Source organism: Eumetopias jubatus, unplaced genomic scaffold (genome assembly GCF_037043125.1).
Source record: "Eumetopias jubatus isolate StellerSeaLion01/CBP00866 unplaced genomic scaffold, mEumJub1_p1.0 scaffold_14, whole genome shotgun sequence".
Lineage (NCBI taxonomy): Eukaryota > Metazoa > Chordata > Mammalia > Carnivora > Otariidae > Eumetopias > Eumetopias jubatus.
Window position 1 is genome coordinate 62,479,640 of NW_028274820.1, and position 20,371 is coordinate 62,500,010.

General features: G+C 42.0%; 1 protein-coding gene across 1 annotated transcript in view; it reads left to right on the forward strand.

Moving 5' to 3' along the window:
- Window positions 1-19,699, forward strand: part of PLEKHA8 (pleckstrin homology domain containing A8) — a 58,515-nt gene extending 38,816 nt beyond the window's left edge. Inside the window, exons 13-14 of the mRNA XM_028119356.2 lie at window positions 8,712-8,773; window positions 13,828-19,699. Coding sequence (XP_027975157.1) covers window positions 8,712-8,773; window positions 13,828-14,025 — 260 coding nt within the window. The 3' untranslated portion in view covers window positions 14,026-19,699. The remainder of the gene's footprint in view (window positions 1-8,711; window positions 8,774-13,827) is intronic.
- The last annotated feature ends 672 nt before the right edge of the window (window positions 19,700-20,371 follow it).

Genomic DNA, 20,371 nt, shown 5'->3' on the forward strand with positions numbered 1-20,371 from the left:
GGAACCTCGTAAGGTTTTTAGTAAACACTGGGTGGGTGAGTAGAGGTGGATCTGTCAGATCAGTTTTGGAAAACATTAACCTGGGAGCATCCTCATAGTGCTCTTGACAGAGTGCCTGAACTCTCACTCTTCACCTAAAAGAAATTCTGCCAGCATGGGCCTTGAGGCATGAGGGGTAGGGAGTGGGTATTGAAATTCCATATTACTTTGAAGCCCTCTATTATTGTGATGTAGAGAAGCACATGGTCAAGCTCTAAGTAGCCATAGTTAAAAATAATGAAATGAATGAATTAGATGCTTCTGCTGTGGAAGGGGAGCCAGTATTCACTGCAGCGTTTTTTTGGTGTCAGGAGTGAGCTCTTCCCTCTGGGCCATGAGTCCTGAGGGATTCTGCCCCAACGTGACTTTCTCAGGCCTTCCTCTCTAGAAACCTCCTGATATGCCGTGAAACAATAAAAACTGGTTTTTCTGTAACACTTTATGAAGAATTTAGACAACTTAACCCTTACATCAGTCCATGTTTGCAGGTCAGGTATCCAAAATTCAGAGAGATTAAAATACATGCTAAGGCCACAAAAGATCTGAAGCAGTCACTTTGAGCCCCCTGCCTCAAAACTCCTCATTTCAGGGTGCCTGGGTGGCTCAGTCGGTTAAGCGTCTGCCTTTAGCTCAGGTCATGATCCCAGGGTCCTGGCATCGAGCCCCGCATCAGGCTCTCTGCTCAGCGGGGAGCCTGCTTCTCCCTCTCTCTCTCTGCTGCTCCCCCCTGCTTGCCTGTTTATGCTCTCACATGCGTGCGCTGTCTCTCTCTGTCAAATAAATAAATAGAATCTTAAAAAAAAAGAAAAAAAAGTCCTCATTTCTCCCACAAAAGGTCTTCTCCACCATCCCTGGGCTACCTGTATTTTTTGGCCTTCTCATACATCCCTGAATTTCTAGGACAGTCTGTTGTATTCTCCCCACACGTCCTGATTTCAGTACTAAAAGTATTTTCACTGTAACTATTCATTTCCCCTAATCTGTATCATGGAACTTTATGACATGTGGACTGATGAAGATCTTGGGCTCTCTGGATTCTACCACTTGATAGCATTGTGTCCTTAGGCAATCTACTTACCCTTTCTGTTTCCTGGTTTCCTCATCTATAAAATGGGAATGATGATACCATTTCCCTAAAAAACGTTTTTTGTCAAGATTAAATAGGTTCATGCACATAAAAAGATTACTAAAGTGGTACATAATAAATACTTAATAGAGGTTAGTTTCTCCTGTTTATATTTCATCATCATGACATAAGTTGATAACCTGTCAGAAAATGGAGCTTATTTGTCCCAAATCAGAAATGAGAAGTTTACAAAGCTCTGGTGCCAAGCCAGAAATTTCTCTCCATAAACTTCTTAGCGCGGAAATTTTACACGGGGACGAAGACCCCTCTACTGCAGGAAATACAGAAGCTGTGGGATTCAGCAGTGTGCCTGGTGGGCTCCACGGGTCACATGATGCTGTTGCTTTGTTAGGGCTGTCTCTGTGAGGGACCAGGCTGTCTGTGAGCGCTGACCTCATTCACCCCTCCGCTGGAGTGGAGGCAGAGTAGAACCCAGCTGCTTACTGGACGCACAAGTGAAAAAGAAAAGCTTAGCCCCTGGAGGTATGGAGGAGGTTGAGGATGTCCCCTTTCTGCTGTACATCTGCCCCTAATTCTGTCCTTTTTCTCACTTTCTTTTTACTTGATTTGGAGTCTGGACCCTTCTGAAGTGAGAGGAGACTAGAAGGGGAAATGCTGCTTCGAAATCAAACTAAGCACAGTCAGTCAGCTGTGCTTAGAATGGCAGCTTTTCTTTCCCTCTCTTCCCCCTTCAGCACTATTTTCAATGGGAGGGAAACTAGGGCTGTAAACTTGAGATTTTCATTCTGATGTTCAGGATTATTTCAGAAATTTTCATGATTTAAATCATAGTTTTACTTCTAGGGGTCCCTAGTTTCCTGCCATTGTTCAGTGTAAAGAAAAGTTCTCCTGACCACCCACCCTCCCTTCCAGTTGTTGACACAACCAGCTCTGTGCAAACAAATACAGCTTTATAAGAAGTGTTTGCACATTAACTACTTAGAGCCCATAGGCTCCTTGATGTGGATTTCTCTAGGTCAACAGCTTCTCTTCTCATTTTGAAATCATAGCCTTTATAAGTAGAACCAATACCTCTGAAATGAGGGACTTTAGGAATGTAGGTAAAAGAAAGGGTTTATGCCTATATTTATATAGGCAAATTAGCTTGCATGTTTTAGATTCTAAAATTGAATTTGAGTTATTGTAATAGCAGCTACCATTTATAGAGCACCCAGTGTAGGAATGACACTAGGTTCTTGAGAAACATTTCATTTAATCTTACAAATACTCCTTTTTGACAGTGAGTAAACTGAGGTCTAGAGAGGATAAATACCTTCCCAGGGGTCTCAAATCTAGAACAGTGGTTCTCAGAATGGTCCAAGGAGAGCATCTTCATTACCTGCAAACTTATTAGAAATGGAGGCTGCCAGGCCCCACCCAGCACCTGCTGATAAAAACTCACCAGGGATGGGGCATGGCAATCCATGTTAGCAAGTCCTTTGGGTGATTCTAATCCAGGTCAAAGTTTGGGACCCACTCAGTAGAGCTAGGACATTGAGGCTAACCTGTACTAGGCTACATTTTGATTATTTGGGAATTTTGATTGCTTCTGAGTGATTAATGAATAAACTGGAATAAAAGCACTGAGATTAGTGCCACAGCATCAGTTAATTTTGCCTCCTTTTCATGATAATTAGCTAGTTCTCCAGTGACAACATTTTTCCTAACTTAGAAACAGCAAGGTAGTAGGGATAAATTAAGGATAAACCTTGACTGGCACTCCCAAATTTGAAAACACTGCTTAAAAGGTAAATGTTCATAAATGTTGATAAAACTTGTGTAATCTTAGTGGCCTTGGAAATGAGAGGTGATAATGTAAAAAATCCGAAATGACACAATGGAAACCTTGACATCTATTAAATCTCTGGAGAATATATGTATAGTCATTGTATTGCTGAAGTTCTGTGACCTAGAATGAGTTCCCAGCATTTGGAAAGAGGCCTTAGGCTTTATACTGCCCCCTTTTGCATTTGAACCACCACTTGGATTTCCTGTCATGATGGTCAGAGTGGACTGTTTGGGTGGTCTCGTGTCAAGAGCTGCTCTGAACCCTTAAATGTCCTATGGCATTCTCTTAGAGTTCATTCTAAGGGAAGAGTTAGGTCCACAAGGCAGATATGTTGAATAGCCTACCCTCTAGCTGAGCCCCTCCACTCACAGACACCACATCAAAAAGAGCTTTTGGAAAGCCTCTTTGTAAGTAGAAGGCAGAAAAGTTGCTCTGGCATTTCATGCACCATTGTACTAAGTGTTACATGCTCTGCACGGTTCCCTCAACGGGACAGCATATTGCCGCATCCCTCACCTCAGAATGATTCCATAAATGTCAGGTAAACATTCATCCAACCAAGATCTCTAGCACAGAATGGGAAAATTGGTAATAAGATGCTCAGTTATGTATTTAATATAAAAAGCTTTCCCAGACAAGGAGGGCTGTGTGAGAGAGCTAAAGTCAGAACTCATGACCTGATACTGACAATCAAATCGTAACTTGACTAGTTATTCTGAAAATACTGTGGAAGAGGAATCAAGTCAGGACCTCTCCCAAACTACTCACCACATGCACCTTTCTCAAATGGCAGACGCGGCTTATAACACGTTTTTGTCTTGATGACGCCTAAAGTTAACAAAGGGTGTGTCTCTGGATACTTGTTTCACTTCTGTCCATTGGTTATTGATTTGGCTTTTCTTCATACAATTAATTTTGCCTGAAGCTTAGTCACTATTAAAGAATTCAGTACTTTCCTAGCTAGCTCAGTTTTTTGTTGTTTATTTTTTTGTTTTATTATAAATATTTCAGACATTTAGCAAATATCTACCACTTGACCAAATATATAAAACAGTTCAATACTCTACCCATGTACCACCCCTTAACCCTGTTACTCCTTCCATTCTCCAGAGAAGATCTTCATCCTGAATTTGCTATTTATTATTATATAATACATGTTTTTATACTTTTACTGTATACTTATGTATCTATAAATAGCATCTAGAATTGTACTGCATATTTTAAACTCATATACATGGTGTCACATTGTATACATTATTTTTCACTCAGTTATTATTTTTCAGATTTATTCACTTTCCAACCTCTCCTGGTTCCTAACTCTTGCCAAGGACTGACTGCATAGTTCATTACAGAGCTGGGGTGATTGTCATCTCCTAAACTCAGTGAATGATTGACTCCACCTTTCCCCACTTTGCTTATCTACTAAGCTCTCTCTTAAAACTTAGATTGGCATTTCTCCTTTGTCTTCACTACAACCCCAAGTAACTTGACAAATTCTTACCAATTACAGATTGACAATAGAGAAACACTGTCATATATGCAATTCCTGGACAGAACAGTTATCTACCAACAGTAATTGAAAAGTTGTTCTCTCTCACATGCTACAACAGGTTTAGGCATAATCAATCTCTAAATACCTCAGCAAATTTCTGGGGTGCCTGGCTGGCTCAGTCCGTGGAACAGGTGACTCTTGATCTCAGGGTTGTAGGTTCAAGTCGCACATTGGATGTAAAGATTACTTAAAAATAAAATCTTTTAATACATGTTTACATACATATGTACTTCAGCACATTTCTGAGTTACCAGTAAAGAAATCACATTTATTTTGTTTCCATAAATAGAATAAGGTTCTAATTCTTGCCGGAAAATGGACATTTTTCATTTTCGTTATTTTGTCTCACAAAGAGTGAACATTAGTTTTTTAGAATGGTTTTAATGTGACAAGAATACCCCAAGTTCTCATTGTTTTTAGCTTTGTGACCTTGGCCAAGTCACCATCTTTCTGGGTCTTCTGTTTCTTGTTTTGGAAAAGGAAAAGAATTGGGCAAGGTGGTTGTCACGGCTTCCTACTGAGAAATTTGGATTCAGTCTCTGAGGAACTGACACATCTCAAAGATCTGGGAGAAGAGGATGGGATAATTTATGTCTTTCAGAGGCCAAAAATACTTGCAGATTATAGAACACCCGTTATGATAATAAATGGATATTACAGTGAAGATTAATGTATTTCATTATCTAATCTTCTCTAGGTAACCAAAATAGGTCACGCTTAGACTTCATTTTATTTAATGTAGCCTCATGTGGCAGGGATATTTGCAGCCCTAGAAGTCAGCTAAGGACTTTTGGCAAGTTGTGTGTGTGTGTGTGTGTGTGTGTGTGTGTGTGTGTGTGTGTGTGAACGAGTTTTCTCTCATTTGTTGGTTTTAAACTGTAAGAGTGGTCTTCCTGGACCTGAGTCAGGACCTAGCCCAAATTTTCTGATTGATTCCTTCTTCTATTAGACTTGCTGGTGCACATTTTGCGCTGTGGCAAACTTGGCAAGGCGCAGGCCCAGCAAGGAATGGCTGCCTCCTCTAGGAGGGCCAGGCAGGAGTATACAGACCATGCTGCTCTACAGACACTCCCCCTTCCATAGACCAGACTGCCCACATTGTTGGGACTCACAGCACCCTTATTTTCCGGCTCTCCTAAAGAAGATGGCACAGAGAAGGGTTTCTGGGCTTTTTTGAAAGGTTAACTTAAATAGCAAGATGTAGGAAAAGTATAGAGCCCCTGAGGTTGGAGTAGCACTGGAGCCAGAACCTCTGTAAACAGGTAGATTGTCCAGCAATTTGGAGCTGAAGACTGAAGGACCGAGACAGCTGCATTTGCTGCATACCGTCAAGAAATGTAAATCTCACCTCGTTACTTCCCTACCACAGTTCCCAATCAGAATGATCATGACTGTTAGATCATAGGACAGACTGTGTAGGAAAAAAGGCTAAGAGAATATGCCCCCAGAATGCCCACTGTGGTTATCTCTAGGAGGCATGATTATAGGTTTCTTTAGTTCCCTCCTTTTTGTGTTTTCCTTACTTTGAACAATGAGCATGCATTACTTGTGAAATCAGAAAAAATCAGGTAAGTGTTATATTTTTTAGAAGTGCCACTGGGCCTCCAGTGGGAATTTCAGAATTCCTGGCATGGCATATAAAGGTCCTTACCATTTGGCCCCAGCCCCAGTGATCTTCAGCCTCAGTGAACTACTCCCCATTGTACAGCATGCCCCCATCTCTCACAGCTCCTTGGTGCTTGCAGGCTGCAGCCCCAGCCACCACCCTTCTCTCTGCCCTACCCAGCCTTTGAGACTTCTTTGCCCACATGTCTTCAGGCTGGGTTCGTTTCTGTCTTCTTTTTATTCCTACAGAAAGCACTGTATACACATCTTTAGCAGTTGTCAGTTTATATAATATCACTTTGTTAAATGGCTGGCTCTCATAAGCCCAGGGACTTCCTGAGGGCAGTGGACTGTCTGATTTTAAAATCACCCAAGGATCTCCCCCACCTTGCACAGTATGGGGTGTGTGGTAGAGCCTCATTCCATCGTGGATGTCCGCCAGATTTTAATGTCATTGAATTCCATCTGTTTACTTATAATGTCATTTAATACTTCGTCTAGATTAAGATCACAAGAAATAAAGTATTCCCACTATCTTATCTCTGTGACTTATTTCAGGAGTGAGCACCCATGGACCTGTACAATATCTTGCCAGCCCAAATGGCTTCTTGGAAAGGATGGGTGGAAAGTTGATTGTCTTCCTGATTTACCTCAGAGGCGGTGCCTACTATTTTCTGCCCATCTGCACTATCCACTTAGTGGGCCAGCAACCCTTTCTTCGCTCAGGTCTTATACCGCCTGCGGTGTCCCTGATACCATCTATCCCCTTGGAGAATCAGATAGACTTAAAGTGTGGCTCACATTGAAGACATATCTATGAGCACACCCTAAGTCTATTCAGACTGTTCTCCTAAGAAAAAACTTAAATTGAATCTTGAGTTCTCCTTTAAGCTGTTTGTAAGAGTCTTCATACTTATTGGGTGCTGGCATTTCCACCTGTTCCTAAAACCTTAGATAACCAGAGAAACCTGTTACATTTCAAATGTATAGTCTTCTTTTATATAAAATACAAATTGTATTTTGTGCAAAGTTGAATTATGTACAGTTGATAGTGGGGGGTGCTAAAAGTATTAATAAAGCCTTGTTCAAATTTTAAAAAGAAAAGTTGACAAGAAGTACATGATTTCAAAGCTAGAGGGCTTGAGTAAATTGTAAAATGTGTTTAAGCTACAGCCACATGGCCAGTAAAATGCAGATATCTGACATCCTTTGGCAGTATTTTGTGAGCCACATTGTTAACTGCATAAACTTGTGGCTGTGGTTCTGGTGTCTGCTTTTCTGTTATCTTAACATCTGCTCTTATAATTTGAAATATTTCTATATCCTATTATAATGTCACTTAAGCATTGATTAAATGGTGGTGGCACTTATACTGGTGCTGAAACTAGCACATGAAAATACGTAAGTTTGGAATAGTTTTTGGGTTTGTTTTTTTTTTTAAGATTTTATTTATTTGACGGGGGGTGGGAGCACAAGCAGGGGGAGCAGGCATACAGAGAGGAAGAAGCAGGCTCTCCGCTGAGCAGGGAGCCCAACATGGGGCTCGATCCCAGGACCCTGAGATCATGACCAGAGCCAAAGGCAGATGCTTAACTGACTGAGCCACCCAGGCGCCCCTGGAACAAAGTTTAGATGTGATAAAGCATGATGAAGAAGGTCAGACGATCCCCGTGATACCCTGTGCTATTATTTAGGAATGAGCACTCTGTAAACACTGAAGATGCCACTTAGAAATGAAATGGAGCGTTGATACATGTGCACTGTGGTGATATAGATCTGTGCCTCCGGAGGATGCATTTCCTTCTGTGGAAAAAACAGTTTTGAATTTTGCGTTGTGTTATTCAGATCCTTCAGGAACACATCCCTTGCATAAAATGCAATTATTTTGTTCTTGAGATTTTTTTTGTAATTAAAATTATTATATGCCAGTTTTTGAATCTCATTTTAAAACACATTGGAACAAAAATCATAGGTTTTTAACTTTAAAGTCTAGAATATGAATGATTTTCATTAATAGGTCTTACAAAGTCCTTTATAAGTAGCTTAGTAACTTCAGGCCATTCTTTCCATAGTAGTTTTAAAGGTTTCTTGGTTTAATTCTGTATCTCCAGGGTCAGAGGGACACCTGGGACAAACATTTGACATCACAGAAGAGAATGTTACAATTGAAAAGAGACTCAGAGATCAGGTTACAAAGAGGGAAACTGAGAGGACATCTAAGGGACTGACTTAGGGTCACACAGCATTCAGAGAACTGCATTTTTATACTCTTATAGTGTATTTTTTTCTAATATTCTCCCCCCCCCTTATTTCCTGATATGAATGAGACTTTTCCCACCATGGTAATAAACTGATTTCAGATACATTTACAAAAGGTAAGAATGGAATTATCTGTTTTTCTTAAAAAAAAAAAAAAAATCTGTGTAGGCTTTTTCCCTACTCAAGACTTTTAGGGGCACATAATCTTGTAATTAGACTTTTCTCGTCAGTTCGTAATACCAATAGGATCATGCTACCGTGTACTTGAGAAAGGAGGTGCTACAAATAGCACATCAGATTGTGGTGAAATCGTGGTTCATGGAGTTTTTCTTCTTTTCAAGATAACGCATATGGTAAAACATTACGGCAGCACCACGGCTGGGTGGTTCGAGGGGTTTTTGCGGTAAGTAATCCTCCTGCTTTCTAATGTTCTGATGGTCACAGCAAGATGTTTTGTTTGTTTTGTGTGCATGGCATTTCTGTTTGCTTTGTTCTCAAGAATAAGAACACAGTGTTGTCTATTTAAGTCTGTAGGTCTTTGTTGTATGGAAATGTTGGCAATAAAAAATGTCTAGACTAGAAAAGTCTGTTAGCATGCTTTTCCCTGTCCAGCTCCAGTGACCGTGTGGAGGTTTTGGTTGCCTTTCTGATCAGTGCAGAGATAGGCAGGAAGCTGCTGAAAATTCAGCAGTGATGAGAGACCAGTGGTGCCTTCAAGCTCATAGCTTCCTCTACTGCCCACTGTGTTCCATCCTTTTAATTCTCAGGTTTTAGTTGATTTTTTCTTCCGCTTAGTCAGATTTTATCTTTGAATATTAACTCAGTTGGCTGTGCCAGCAGCTAGAGCTTCTGAGAAACCTCTTGTTAGTCGGTTTTTTTCATTGTTGAAGGTGTTTGTCTTCATGTGTTTTGGCTCCTGTTACCCCACTACTCCTTCCTTCCCAGCATGTTGACCTAAGAAGAACACATACCTGGGAATCCTAGTCCCCTGCACAAATCAAGTAGCCTGCTTTGTAAAATAGCAGGAGTAGAGGCCCCTTTATGTCAGCAGTCCTCAATGCTTCTCCGTCATCTGAGGAGAGGTCAGCCTGAGGTACAACCGTGAAAAAGTAGAGTCTTGTGTAGGCACACTAGCAAATGCCACAGAGTGAGTGTTCCGTGGAAGGTCATAGGGTAGAAATAACCTGGCACATGTCTTTCACTAACTTAAAGGATAGGAGACATTATTTGCCTGATGTAAGGACTGTTTAGGTCATGATTTATTAGGGGGTAGGTAAAGAAAGTGGGAAGAATTGACAGTGGAAGAAGTAAAGTTCAGGGAAATGAAATGTGTTTTGAATGCGTGGAGATGACCAGCTCCATACCCCGGCACTCATTGCAGTAGGAGCCAGCGCCGTTGCAGCTGCAGAGTGCTCACACTTACCTTTAGTACGTGTGTCATAATCATCACGAGAGCTGCCACTTGGCTGGTGGACACCTTCGTGGACCAGGCACAGTGCGAGGTACTCCCACGTTCATTATCTTAGGTAATCCTCAGGATGTACTCTCACTGTTCTGCAAGTTCAGAACTGTTCACTCGAGTCCTAGAGTGAAGCTGTGGCAGAGCCCGGGTCTACACCCAGGTCCGCTGTGGGCAGGGCTAACGTGCATTGCCCGCATCACTGCGCTCCGCACTGGAGGCTGTGATGGAGAGGCTGCCGCCGAGGAGTTATGCAGTGCAGGGGTACATTCAGTGATCTCCCCGAGTAAACCGATTGCTCTCAGGAGCCTGAAACCCAGCTTCCCTGGTGAGATGCCAAAGCATAAAAACACTGAATTGCCCTATTTGCAAGAAACATAAATATCTTGTTGTAGTTGCTGTGGTCTAGAAGTCAGAGTTTAATCCTGAAATGGTAATGATCCAAGAGATGTTGCCGACAAGAATGCAAGTGTAGCAGAAAATTTAACCTAAGCAAGAGTCTTTAAGAGGACTTCTTAATTCATAGCGTTTTCCCCAGTATGTAGTAATCTAGACTCATAAAAAAAATATAGAAATCATGGAAGAATAGAAAGGGAAAAAATCAAAATGTCCATATTCTCACCACTCCATAATAACCATTTTTAACATTTTTGTGTTTTACCTTCTTAGCTTTTATTTTTATATATATTTATGTATTCTTTTAATATTGTTCTATTTAATTTTATATATTTATATAAGTATATATCTCTATAGGTATTTATAGTTTTATATCTACATGTTACATTTGTAAAATTGTTTTGTATAGTCTGTATGTGTATGTAAATTTTTTGATTATTAGCTTGTATAATTTTGTGTTATTTTCCTCCCACTTAACAGATTCTATCATGGCCATTTTTAAATGCCATAAGGGTCTTTGAAAATCATTATTTTTAGTGACTGCATAATATTTCCCTAGTATGGAGGTGCCATGATTTATTTGCCAGTCTTCTAGAAGTTAGAAATTTAAGCTGTTTCCGAGTCTGTTGTTAAAATACAACAGCATTCATTTACATACCTTTTTTAGTAAAACTCTTTTATTTCCTAAAAATAGGTTCCTAGAAGTGGAATTGTTATGTCTAATACTAAGAACTATTAGAATTTAGAATTTTGAGCACTTGCCATGCACCAGCTGTTAAGTGCTTTACATACAGTTAGTAATCTCATAATTACAAAGTATGTTCTCTTACTTACCCTGTCATAGACAAAGAAACCTGAGACACAAGAGGTGAGGTAATACACCCAAAGTTAGAGAGGAAGAACATTCTGAAGGCTCTTGATATTATTGCCAATAATTTTTAATAGTTGTTGGTTTTTAAGAAAATAGATTATGTTGAGCATTTCCCAACAGCCATATACATAGAAGAGCTAGCTTGGCCCTTCCAGACTCTCTTCTGTTACTCCGTGAGTCATCCCTACTGTACAAAGTATACTGTTTCCCATTGTGCTAAGTGATCAGCAGGGGGCAGAGTCTTTAGCTGCTCTCAGTTGCTCCAGGAATCATCATCTACACTCCAGGAATTTGAGTCATTTACCAGCCAAATAGTGAACTTTCATCTTCAGGCGGTTGTAATTCAAAGGACGGAAGCCCAGCCCAGGCTCTACCTCCAGCATGCATCCTAACCATTTGTCATTTGACCTTTTTGGTTTCCTCCTCAGTTGAGTTCAATCACTGGTTCCCAAGTAGACTTGACTGCATCACAGTCCTCTGGGAACCTTTGAGAAATACATTCTCGAGAAAACTTTTCACAAATTATATTGTACCTAAATACACGGGCAGAGGGCTTGATTTTGTTGTTCTATTCAAAAGTCCAAAAAGGTTATAACAAAAAATAGTCCCTGCCTTCTGTCCACACTTTCCCAGACTTACTCCAAAGAGGCTGCCACTTTCAACTACTGTGACTATTTCTTCCAGTACCTCCATAATCCTAACAACGTTTGCTGTTCTTTTTGGCCTCATCAATTTTAGTCAATAATGTTGACTTTCTGTTATGATTAGAGTTTAGCTTTCTTTAGACCTCCCTTCCCCTGCCTCTACCTTCCCAATATAATTATATCACAGGTTAACATGATGAAGATGAGCCAAAATTCACCATCATTCTGAGCTCATAGATACATCATGTTATCTCTGTTGGTTTTTGTTTGGTTTTTTTGGAGACTTCCCTTCCAGAACTTTCTAAACTGAATGCCAATCTTAATTAGCTATTCAGGCCTGTTGTACTGCTATGACCTAGGACTCTTCTTTACAAGTTTTCCTGTGCTGAATCCCCATCTCACACCAACTTCCCAGGTTTTGTTACTTCCTATTTGTTGATCTAATCCCTTGTTTCAGTGGTGTCTTCTAGTAGCTTCCTAAAAATGGTACAAGGGAGCTAAACTTCTGAGTTCCTGCATGCCTGAAAATGTCTTTATTCTGCCCTTCTTTTCTAGAGAGATGCTTTGGTTTTTGTAGAATTCTAGGTTGATAATAATTTTCTCTTAGAATTTTGAAGGCAGTCCTCTCTTGTCCTTTAGCTTCCACTGTTAACTGCTGTAGAATCTGTTGACATTCTAGTTCCTGTTCCATTGTATATAAACTGCCCCTCACCCCCTTCATGCTTCCAGGATCTTTATCCATTCTAAAATTCTAAAATTTCTAAATTTTATGATATTCTCCTTTTAGTCTTTATCATTCATTCTGCTGAGTTACTGGGTAGGTCTTTAAATCTGAAGACTCATATCCTTCAGTTCTAGGAGATTTTCTCACATTATTTTTTAGATAATCGCCTTCCCTTCATTCTCTGCTCTCTCCCATGTACTTCTACCATTATTTGAGTATTTGGTACATGTCAGAAAGTGGGCTAAATATGTCATACATATTCCATTAATCTTTCAAATAAGGAAAGTGGTACCAGTCCTCTTCTACAGATGAGGAAAGAAATGGAGGCTCTAAGAGGTTAAGCAGCTTGCTTAAATTTCTCAAGCTAACATGTGAAAGATTTGGGATTCACGTCTAGGTCTCCTTCACCCAAGCCTGTGCTTTAACCACTGCATGATCATGCCAGTCACTCTCCAATTGCAAAAGGGCAGTGGCTTGATTCTCAAAGACTTTTAAAGAGTAAGGAAGCTCAAGAAGAGTGTAGAGTAATTAATTCAAGATTCCAAAGTCTCCAGAGCTGTCAGCAGAGCCAATCCAGTGGATCCCAGACAGCAGATTTTGGCACGCTTAGGGAAGAGCTGGCCTACAAAGGGAAGAGAGCTATCCAGAGCCTAGGAACTATTCCACCAGGAAAGTGGTACGGTGTGGCAGCATGGTTGAAAAACACACAGAGTCGCTCCTAAGTTCAGATCCTGGCCCTGACACACATTAGCTATATAATGTTCATCTGTAAAATAGGGATATCTACTGCACAGCGTCCTTATACACATTAACTGGGATAAAATATGTTACAGCATCCATGCACAAACAACAAGTGTGAGCTCCCTTCCCTTTTAGAAAATATTCAAGGCTGCAGAGGAAATACCCATGTGGGGAGAAAGAGAGATAGGCCTCTATGGAGATGGGACACAAATGAGTGAGGGGCCCTGGAAGGCTGGCTACGTGGGAACACGACTGTGGGAGCAACTTGCACGCGATGGATTCTGAGGATGCAGAGGGAATAGTCTGGATCACACTGGGCATGAGGAGGGAGCTTTCCTCAAACTCATTTCTCTCAGCACTCCCTGATTTGTTGGCATCGTTCGTCCCCAGGATGGCCCAATACACACTTGCTTCTTCCAGCCTTAGCATTTGTTGTGTTGGTGTTTGAAATATAATTTTAGCGTGCATGGATTGGAAGGGTATATTCCTGCTGTTTTCCTCTTGCTCTCCTAGTCGCTGTGTACGTGTGTGAGTGTGTTTGCGCGTGTGCACTTGTGCATAAGAGGATGGCGGGCAACAGCAGAAGACGTGCTGCAGATTCTCACGGGCAGTTCTTTTGCAGTTAGCTCTGAGGGCAGCTCCATCCTATGAAGATTTTGTCGCCGCATTAACCATAAAGGAAGGCGACCACCAGAAAGCAGCTTTCAGTGTTGGGATGCAGAGGGACCTCAGCCTTTACCTCCCTGCCATGGAAAAGCAACTGGCGATCCTGGACACTTTATACGAGGTCCACGGACTGGAGTCTGATGAGGTGGTATGACGCCTGCAGGACTGCGCCGCCTCCTAACTTCAGGGAATAAAGTCTGCTAAAGTGTTTCATTGCCCTGCTTGATTTCCAGCAGCAGCTTCAGCCCTCTCCAACCCCTTCCTTGTGGGGATGGAGAAAAGGAGGCAAAGCCTAGTGCTTTTATACATAATTTTTAAAATGCATATGTCTTTTGTGTGTTTAAAAATCAAGGTGCTACATATTTCAGTTCAAAGGGCCTCCTGGAAACCAAATCATAGCTGTTCTATTAGAATTGAACAGCAAGTTGTAAGAGCAGATTTAACAAATGAATTTGTCGGTATTGTGTTTTGTTTTTACCTTTTACTTTTAATGAGCCTCCCAAACCCAAGCTGAAGATGAGCAAATTCTGTATCAAGGAATATAACACATAGCCAGTGTTTCAGTCAACTTAGACTAAAAACTGGGGGGAAGCTAAGTCCCTTTGTTGAAGCTATTGAAATGTAGAGTCTGGTGTTCCTAGACATTCAGAGAATCCTCTTCTCCATGGCTTTGTAGGCAAGAAGAGCCTGTGTCGTCCAGGTGTTCGGGGCACTGGTGTGGGCCTGTCAGTGTGGGAGGAGGAAGACACAAGGAATGCCATCCCTGTTTATGTGAGGGGAGACTGTGGCTCCTAAGGGATGAGTGGTGCCCTAACTCCAAGCCAGCGAAGCAACATGTCATCTGTGATGACCCCTATCTAGTGCCCACACTTTGCCAGCATGCTTTCCCGTGTGTCATCTGAGTTGGACATTACAGTGAAACTGACATCCAGGCTTATTATCCATTTCAGAAGTAAGGTTGAGAGGTTGAGGGATTTGCTCACAGTCACACAGCTTCTAATTAGAGGATGCAGGTCATTGCAGAGTGTGATCTGGACCACTTCTGCATCAAAATCACATGGAGTGCTTCTTCAAAAAGCAAATTCCCCAGCCTTACCCCGACCTGAAGAACCAGAATAGTTCGGGTGGGACTTAGGAATCTGCATTTGAATAAACTGTACGGGTGATTCTCCTGCACCAGGGTCGAAGATCCACAAGATTGAATTCCAGTTTAAATTCTAATTTACAGGACTCCCCATCTTCTGCATGAACAAAATGATAGGTCCTTCTTTTCCCAGAGAGGAAGAGGCTTTCATCGAAATAAAATAGTTAAAGGGAGAGCGAGAAGTGGAGCAAGTTTACTCACAGTTTTCTTGATTGCATGGGCCGCAGCGCCCAGCCAGCAGGCTTGGACGTTGCACTCAGGGACCACAGTTTTGAATGTGCCATCTGACCAATCTCGGGATGATTGCCAGTCGTGAAGGGCAAGCCAGCAACAGCTGCTTATCAACCTCAAAAGCTTTGGGACTGTGTCTGAATTGAAAGGTGGGATTTAAACTTGCATCCAGCAGTGCTGGGTGTGTGATGCCAGGAGACTCTAGTAGGCCAAGCTGCCATGAGTGGGTGTGGGCGGGAAGTCATGGTGGCTTTCCCACCTGGGGCTGCTTCCTTCTAGTAGCTAGAAGAGAAGTTCCAGCAGGAGGTGGTGCCCCAGAGTAGAAGGGGAGCTCCTTCAAAGGGCACAGGTGAATGCTACGTGAGCAGCTTCAGATGATACTTTCCTGGGGCAAAGAGAACCCTCTCTTTAGGCAGAGGTTGATGTAGAGAGGGGTTTTGATTTTGTCTTTTGTTTGTCTTTAAACAAATTAGCATTTATTTAGCTCAGGTTAATGAAACAGGTACTCCACTCACTAAGGACTTCTGGAAAATGCTTAAACTTAGAAAAACAAATGTTGTAAGGCTGGGGAAAAAGGTGCTAAAATAATATTGATTCTTTCGTATTTTAGCACTTGCTGTTGGCAACTGCTGAGGGGGTGTGTCATTTCCCCCCCTCCCACGAGTAGTTAGCGTGGATCTCCTCTGGTTAGTGTGAGTATGATGGCAGAACTAGAGGATAATTCCGACTTCCTGCCCCTGACTTAGCCTTCTAAAAGGGAAAAAGAAAAAAACAGCCAGTTTTTGCTTGAACCTTGGATGAGGACCCTTTAGGCATTGTGCGGTTGGGAGGGGATGCCCCCGGGAGACTGTAAGTATCTGTCCTGAGCAACCGCCGCTGCCCCCTGTCACCTCAGCTGACCTCGCGTCGGCTCCTGGAGAAGGGGCCGGCACACTGAAAACACCACAGATTGGCCGCCGAGGCTCCTGATACACACAGAAAGCTGCTCAGCATGGCCCTTTCACATTTATTAGGTACTGCCTTGGTTTATAGAACTCCGTTTTCTGGGGAAGAAGGGTTTAATATTCTCTAGGACCCTTGGGAACCCAGATCAGGATAGCTTGAATAACTTGAATAGCTTGTATTTTGTACTTCGCCTTTTCCCACTCCTGTAGAAAGGGGGTAAGGTTTTTGACAGGTATTTTCCTCACTGGAGCATGTTCAGTTTGCCTGAGATGTATAAAGCTCGGAGGGTCCTAAATAAAAGCTTAGATTAGGTGATATACTAGGTGATAAATTCAACTTGACCGGAAGTTTGGCACAGTCCGAGCTTCCTCCTGGATCTACGGCGTCAGCTTCTAGTTCAAGTACTACTCTGCGGGTACCGCCTAAGATGGGAACAAAGTGAAAAGATAGGTAAGACCTTTTCTCTGTGCTCCTCCAAGATCTCTGGGGCGTCTCAGCTTTCTTACCCCCAGCCAGTGAGGGGATGAAAACACGAGTATGCTTGTGCACAGAGGAATCACCTGGCTCTCATTGCTCAAAACATTTTTAGGAGTCCTTTTTTAGAGTAACCTTTAGAGAGATCCTGAAGAAAAAGGTAATATGTCTTCTAGGTATCAGTAGAAGCTAAGAAACATTTGGATAATCCCTTACGAAGTGTTTGCAAACACAGCATCTCATCATGTGTGCACCTGTCCCCACAGGAGAGGCCAGACTTGACACGTAGGAGGGATCAGTGTATATTTGTCCAGGGGAACAAAATCCTTTCTGTGATGGCAATTTTTTTGTCCTTTGAAAGTAAATTTGATTCACTGTAGCTAATCCTGGTGAAAAATGTTAAGTTGGAGGGATACCTGTTGGGGGCAAAACCAACTTATGACTGTGAGATGGAGATGATTTTCTTGTCAGCTCTTGATCCGGCCCTGCAGGGGGTTCTAGAAGCAGGGCTCTCAGGATGTGGAACATCTCAGTCCCTGGGGAATGGACTTTGAAAGGTGGTGTTCATTAGGATGTGTAGGTAGTGGCTTGAGGCACCTTGTTGTCACTATTTGCATGTCATTCCGAACATAAAGCTTCCTCAGATGTCAGTTTGCACGAAAAGGGGTAGCTGAGCCTCAACTGCTTCCCTCTCCTGTTTTCTCTTACGGAAGATTGCCAGCAGAGCCCCCTCCGAACACCAAATCCATTGCCTGTCTTAGCTGGTCTGCCCCATTCCTCGCAGCATCCCCTAACGCGTTTGGGGAGCACCTGGTACAGACCTAGCCCAGGGTGAGGTGTCCAGTCAGTGCAGATTCTGTTCCCCTCTTGGACTTCCGGAGCTTCTTTAAAGACCCTCCGTTCCCATTTGTAGCTATAAAGCAGGTGGCCACCGTGTGCGGGAAGTGACGTCTCCTCCGATGAGCGCTGCTGGAAAAGTGTGCGGGCTTCTCTTTTTGATTCTTAATTGGACATACGTGTATTTCCCAAAAGTTAATGCTTTCAACTTTATATTTTCGGAACAGTTCTTTTAATTAAGAGAAATACGTGGTAGGAGCCAGTAAATACAGTACACCTTTCTTTATTAAATTTGAGATAAGGGAGCTGAAGTAAGAGGCATCATGTTAAGGAGACTTAATCTGATGATGAAAGTCATACATGTGAAGAAACATCTAAGGCAGTAGAAAGAGTCAGAAGGTCATGAGCAATCTAAGATGATGTGAGGCAACTTTCTGAAAGAAAACTATTTTTATGGTTTTTTTCGATTTAAATGACTACATCCCACGAGAAGTTGGTTACTTAATGGTGCATTTCTGAATCATTGATTAAAATCAGTTGCTTCTGGTTTTAGTCCTAGGTTTTACAACTCTTCAGCTTCCCTATTCAGATGTTTTGTGGTTTTTTTTTTTTTTAAGGTAACCTACCAACCTTCTTTACGTTTTTAGATTTAGAATTTGTAAGTAAAGTATTTTTTAAGCCATTGTTCTGTTAGCTGAGCTGAAGTGTTTGGTCTGAGAGGGCCTGACTTCAGGTGCTCTTTGTGATCAGGTACAGGCTGCACAGCGGCATCGGTGTGTACGCTAAACCTGTGTCCCTGAGAGGCGCATGTCGAGGGCTTTACTTAGAACTACGTTCTGCTTCCGGATGTCCCTTTGTAACCTGCAGTTGCTTACTCAGGGCTTTCATAGTAATGACATAAAAAGATACTCAGTAGCTCTCTAATGGTATTTTAAGACTGCTTATCAATTATAAGGTTGTTAGGGATCCATTCAACAACTCCATGAACATACTGTTCACTAGACCCTCTCTGGAAACGCTCCGGTCCCCATCCTGTCGCAGCCAGTAGTCGTGTGTGCCGAGGCCATTTGCGTGATTTCTCGCTGCACTGCTGCACTGAGGGACTCCAGGGCATGATTCAGGAATCAGTGGCGGTACAGTTGACGCATGCATGGGTCTTTCTCCTCCACTGTCTTGATATAGCCTTTCATTAAAAGGAAAAAGACCTACCACTACTCTGTAATGCAAGAGTTTGCGAGATTTTTTTGGTTTCCCTTTTTAATCACTTCTCTTTCAGAGTGAACAGATGTTTTCAGCTAAGCTATGTGAGAACACAAGAAAGAAATCCTGCTTGTTTTGAGCACCATTCTTTCTATTACATAGATTTTAAAGTGTGATCAGTATTTCCTCCCTGTACTTTATAAACAGCAACCACCCTGGGATGGCTGGCACTCCTTGGGAAACGGATGACGTCCCAGACTCCTGTGTACGTGTCTCTCCATAGGTGTGTGTGGAGTCAGGGATGACAGGAAGGGTGATAGAAGTATTCTGTTGCTTCCCAGAAGGCTAATGAGCCGGTGTCATGGCATGTTTGATGTCTGAGTCCCCAGTGTCATGACAGTTTCACTAGAATGTCAATAAACAGCCCAACTACCTCACGTGAAATTGGCTGTGGACAATCTGTGTCAGATGAGACATGCATTTAAGGTTGACTTAGTCTGGTTAGTAGATTGAACAAAATGATGTCTCTATAAAGAAGAAAAACATTAGACCAGATGCCAAAGGCTACCATGTACATAGATTTCCTCGGATTAATTTTGTAAGTCAGTGTTGAATTCCAGCCCCAGCATTCTTATCTCGAGTGTTTGTGGTCTCATAGATCCGTGCACTTTGAATACCTGTCACGTGCAGTCTTGTGTTAACTGTCCTTGTTCTAAAACATTTTGAATGCGCAGCATAATGGCAGTAGAAAGCAAGTGTCAACTAGTTTGTTGGTTTGTTAATTTTAATGGGCCTTTACTTAGAATATAATGTGTTGGACCCATTGGGGACCAACCAGTGAATGAGAATTTCATGTTTAGTGTTCATGTTAAACTCTGTCCAAGTTCTTACTCTCTATCTTGTGGGGAGGGTTTTACTTTTTTTGCAAAAATGTTTGAAAACATCTGTCAGATTTTATATTCGTTAGTTATAATAAACTTATTTTTAAAGTATTTTATCAAGTGCTTCTCTTAAAGTTGTTTGTGTGCATTTCTGCTTATTTGAATAAGCCAATTATAAGTATCATTTGTGGAACACATACTGTTTGCCAGGCATCATTTTAAGCCCTTTACAATATTAACACATTTAATTGTCCTACTTTCTCTGTAAGGCCAGTACTGTTGTTATCCTCAAATCACAGATGAGAACACTGAGGTGCAGACTGAGGGAAGCCCCTAACCTAAGATCCCACAGCTGTTAGGGAGGAGAGCCAGGCTACAAACTCAAGCAGCCTAGCTCTAAAATCTATATAAAACTGGTTAAAACCGGGCTCCTGGCTGTCTCAGTCGGTTAAGCGTCCAACTCTTGGCTTTGGCTCAGGTCGTGATCTCAGGATTGTGGACCAAGCCCGTGTCAGGCTCCGTGCAGTGGGAGTCTGCTTGAATAATCTCTCCCTTTGCCCCTCCCCCACACTCGTGCTCTCTCTCTTTCTCTCTCATGCAAATAAATAAATATTTTTAAAAAATGGTTAAAACCTAAACAAAAATTAATTTTTGAAGCACCAAAAGACCTCTGTAATGGCATTGCCCTGGGTGTTCCTAGCATTCTAGAAAGATTAGCTCCTTTCATGATAGCTGTGTTCTTTGGCCTGGTTTAATTCTGTTTTCAGAGAAACCACAAATGCAGAAGA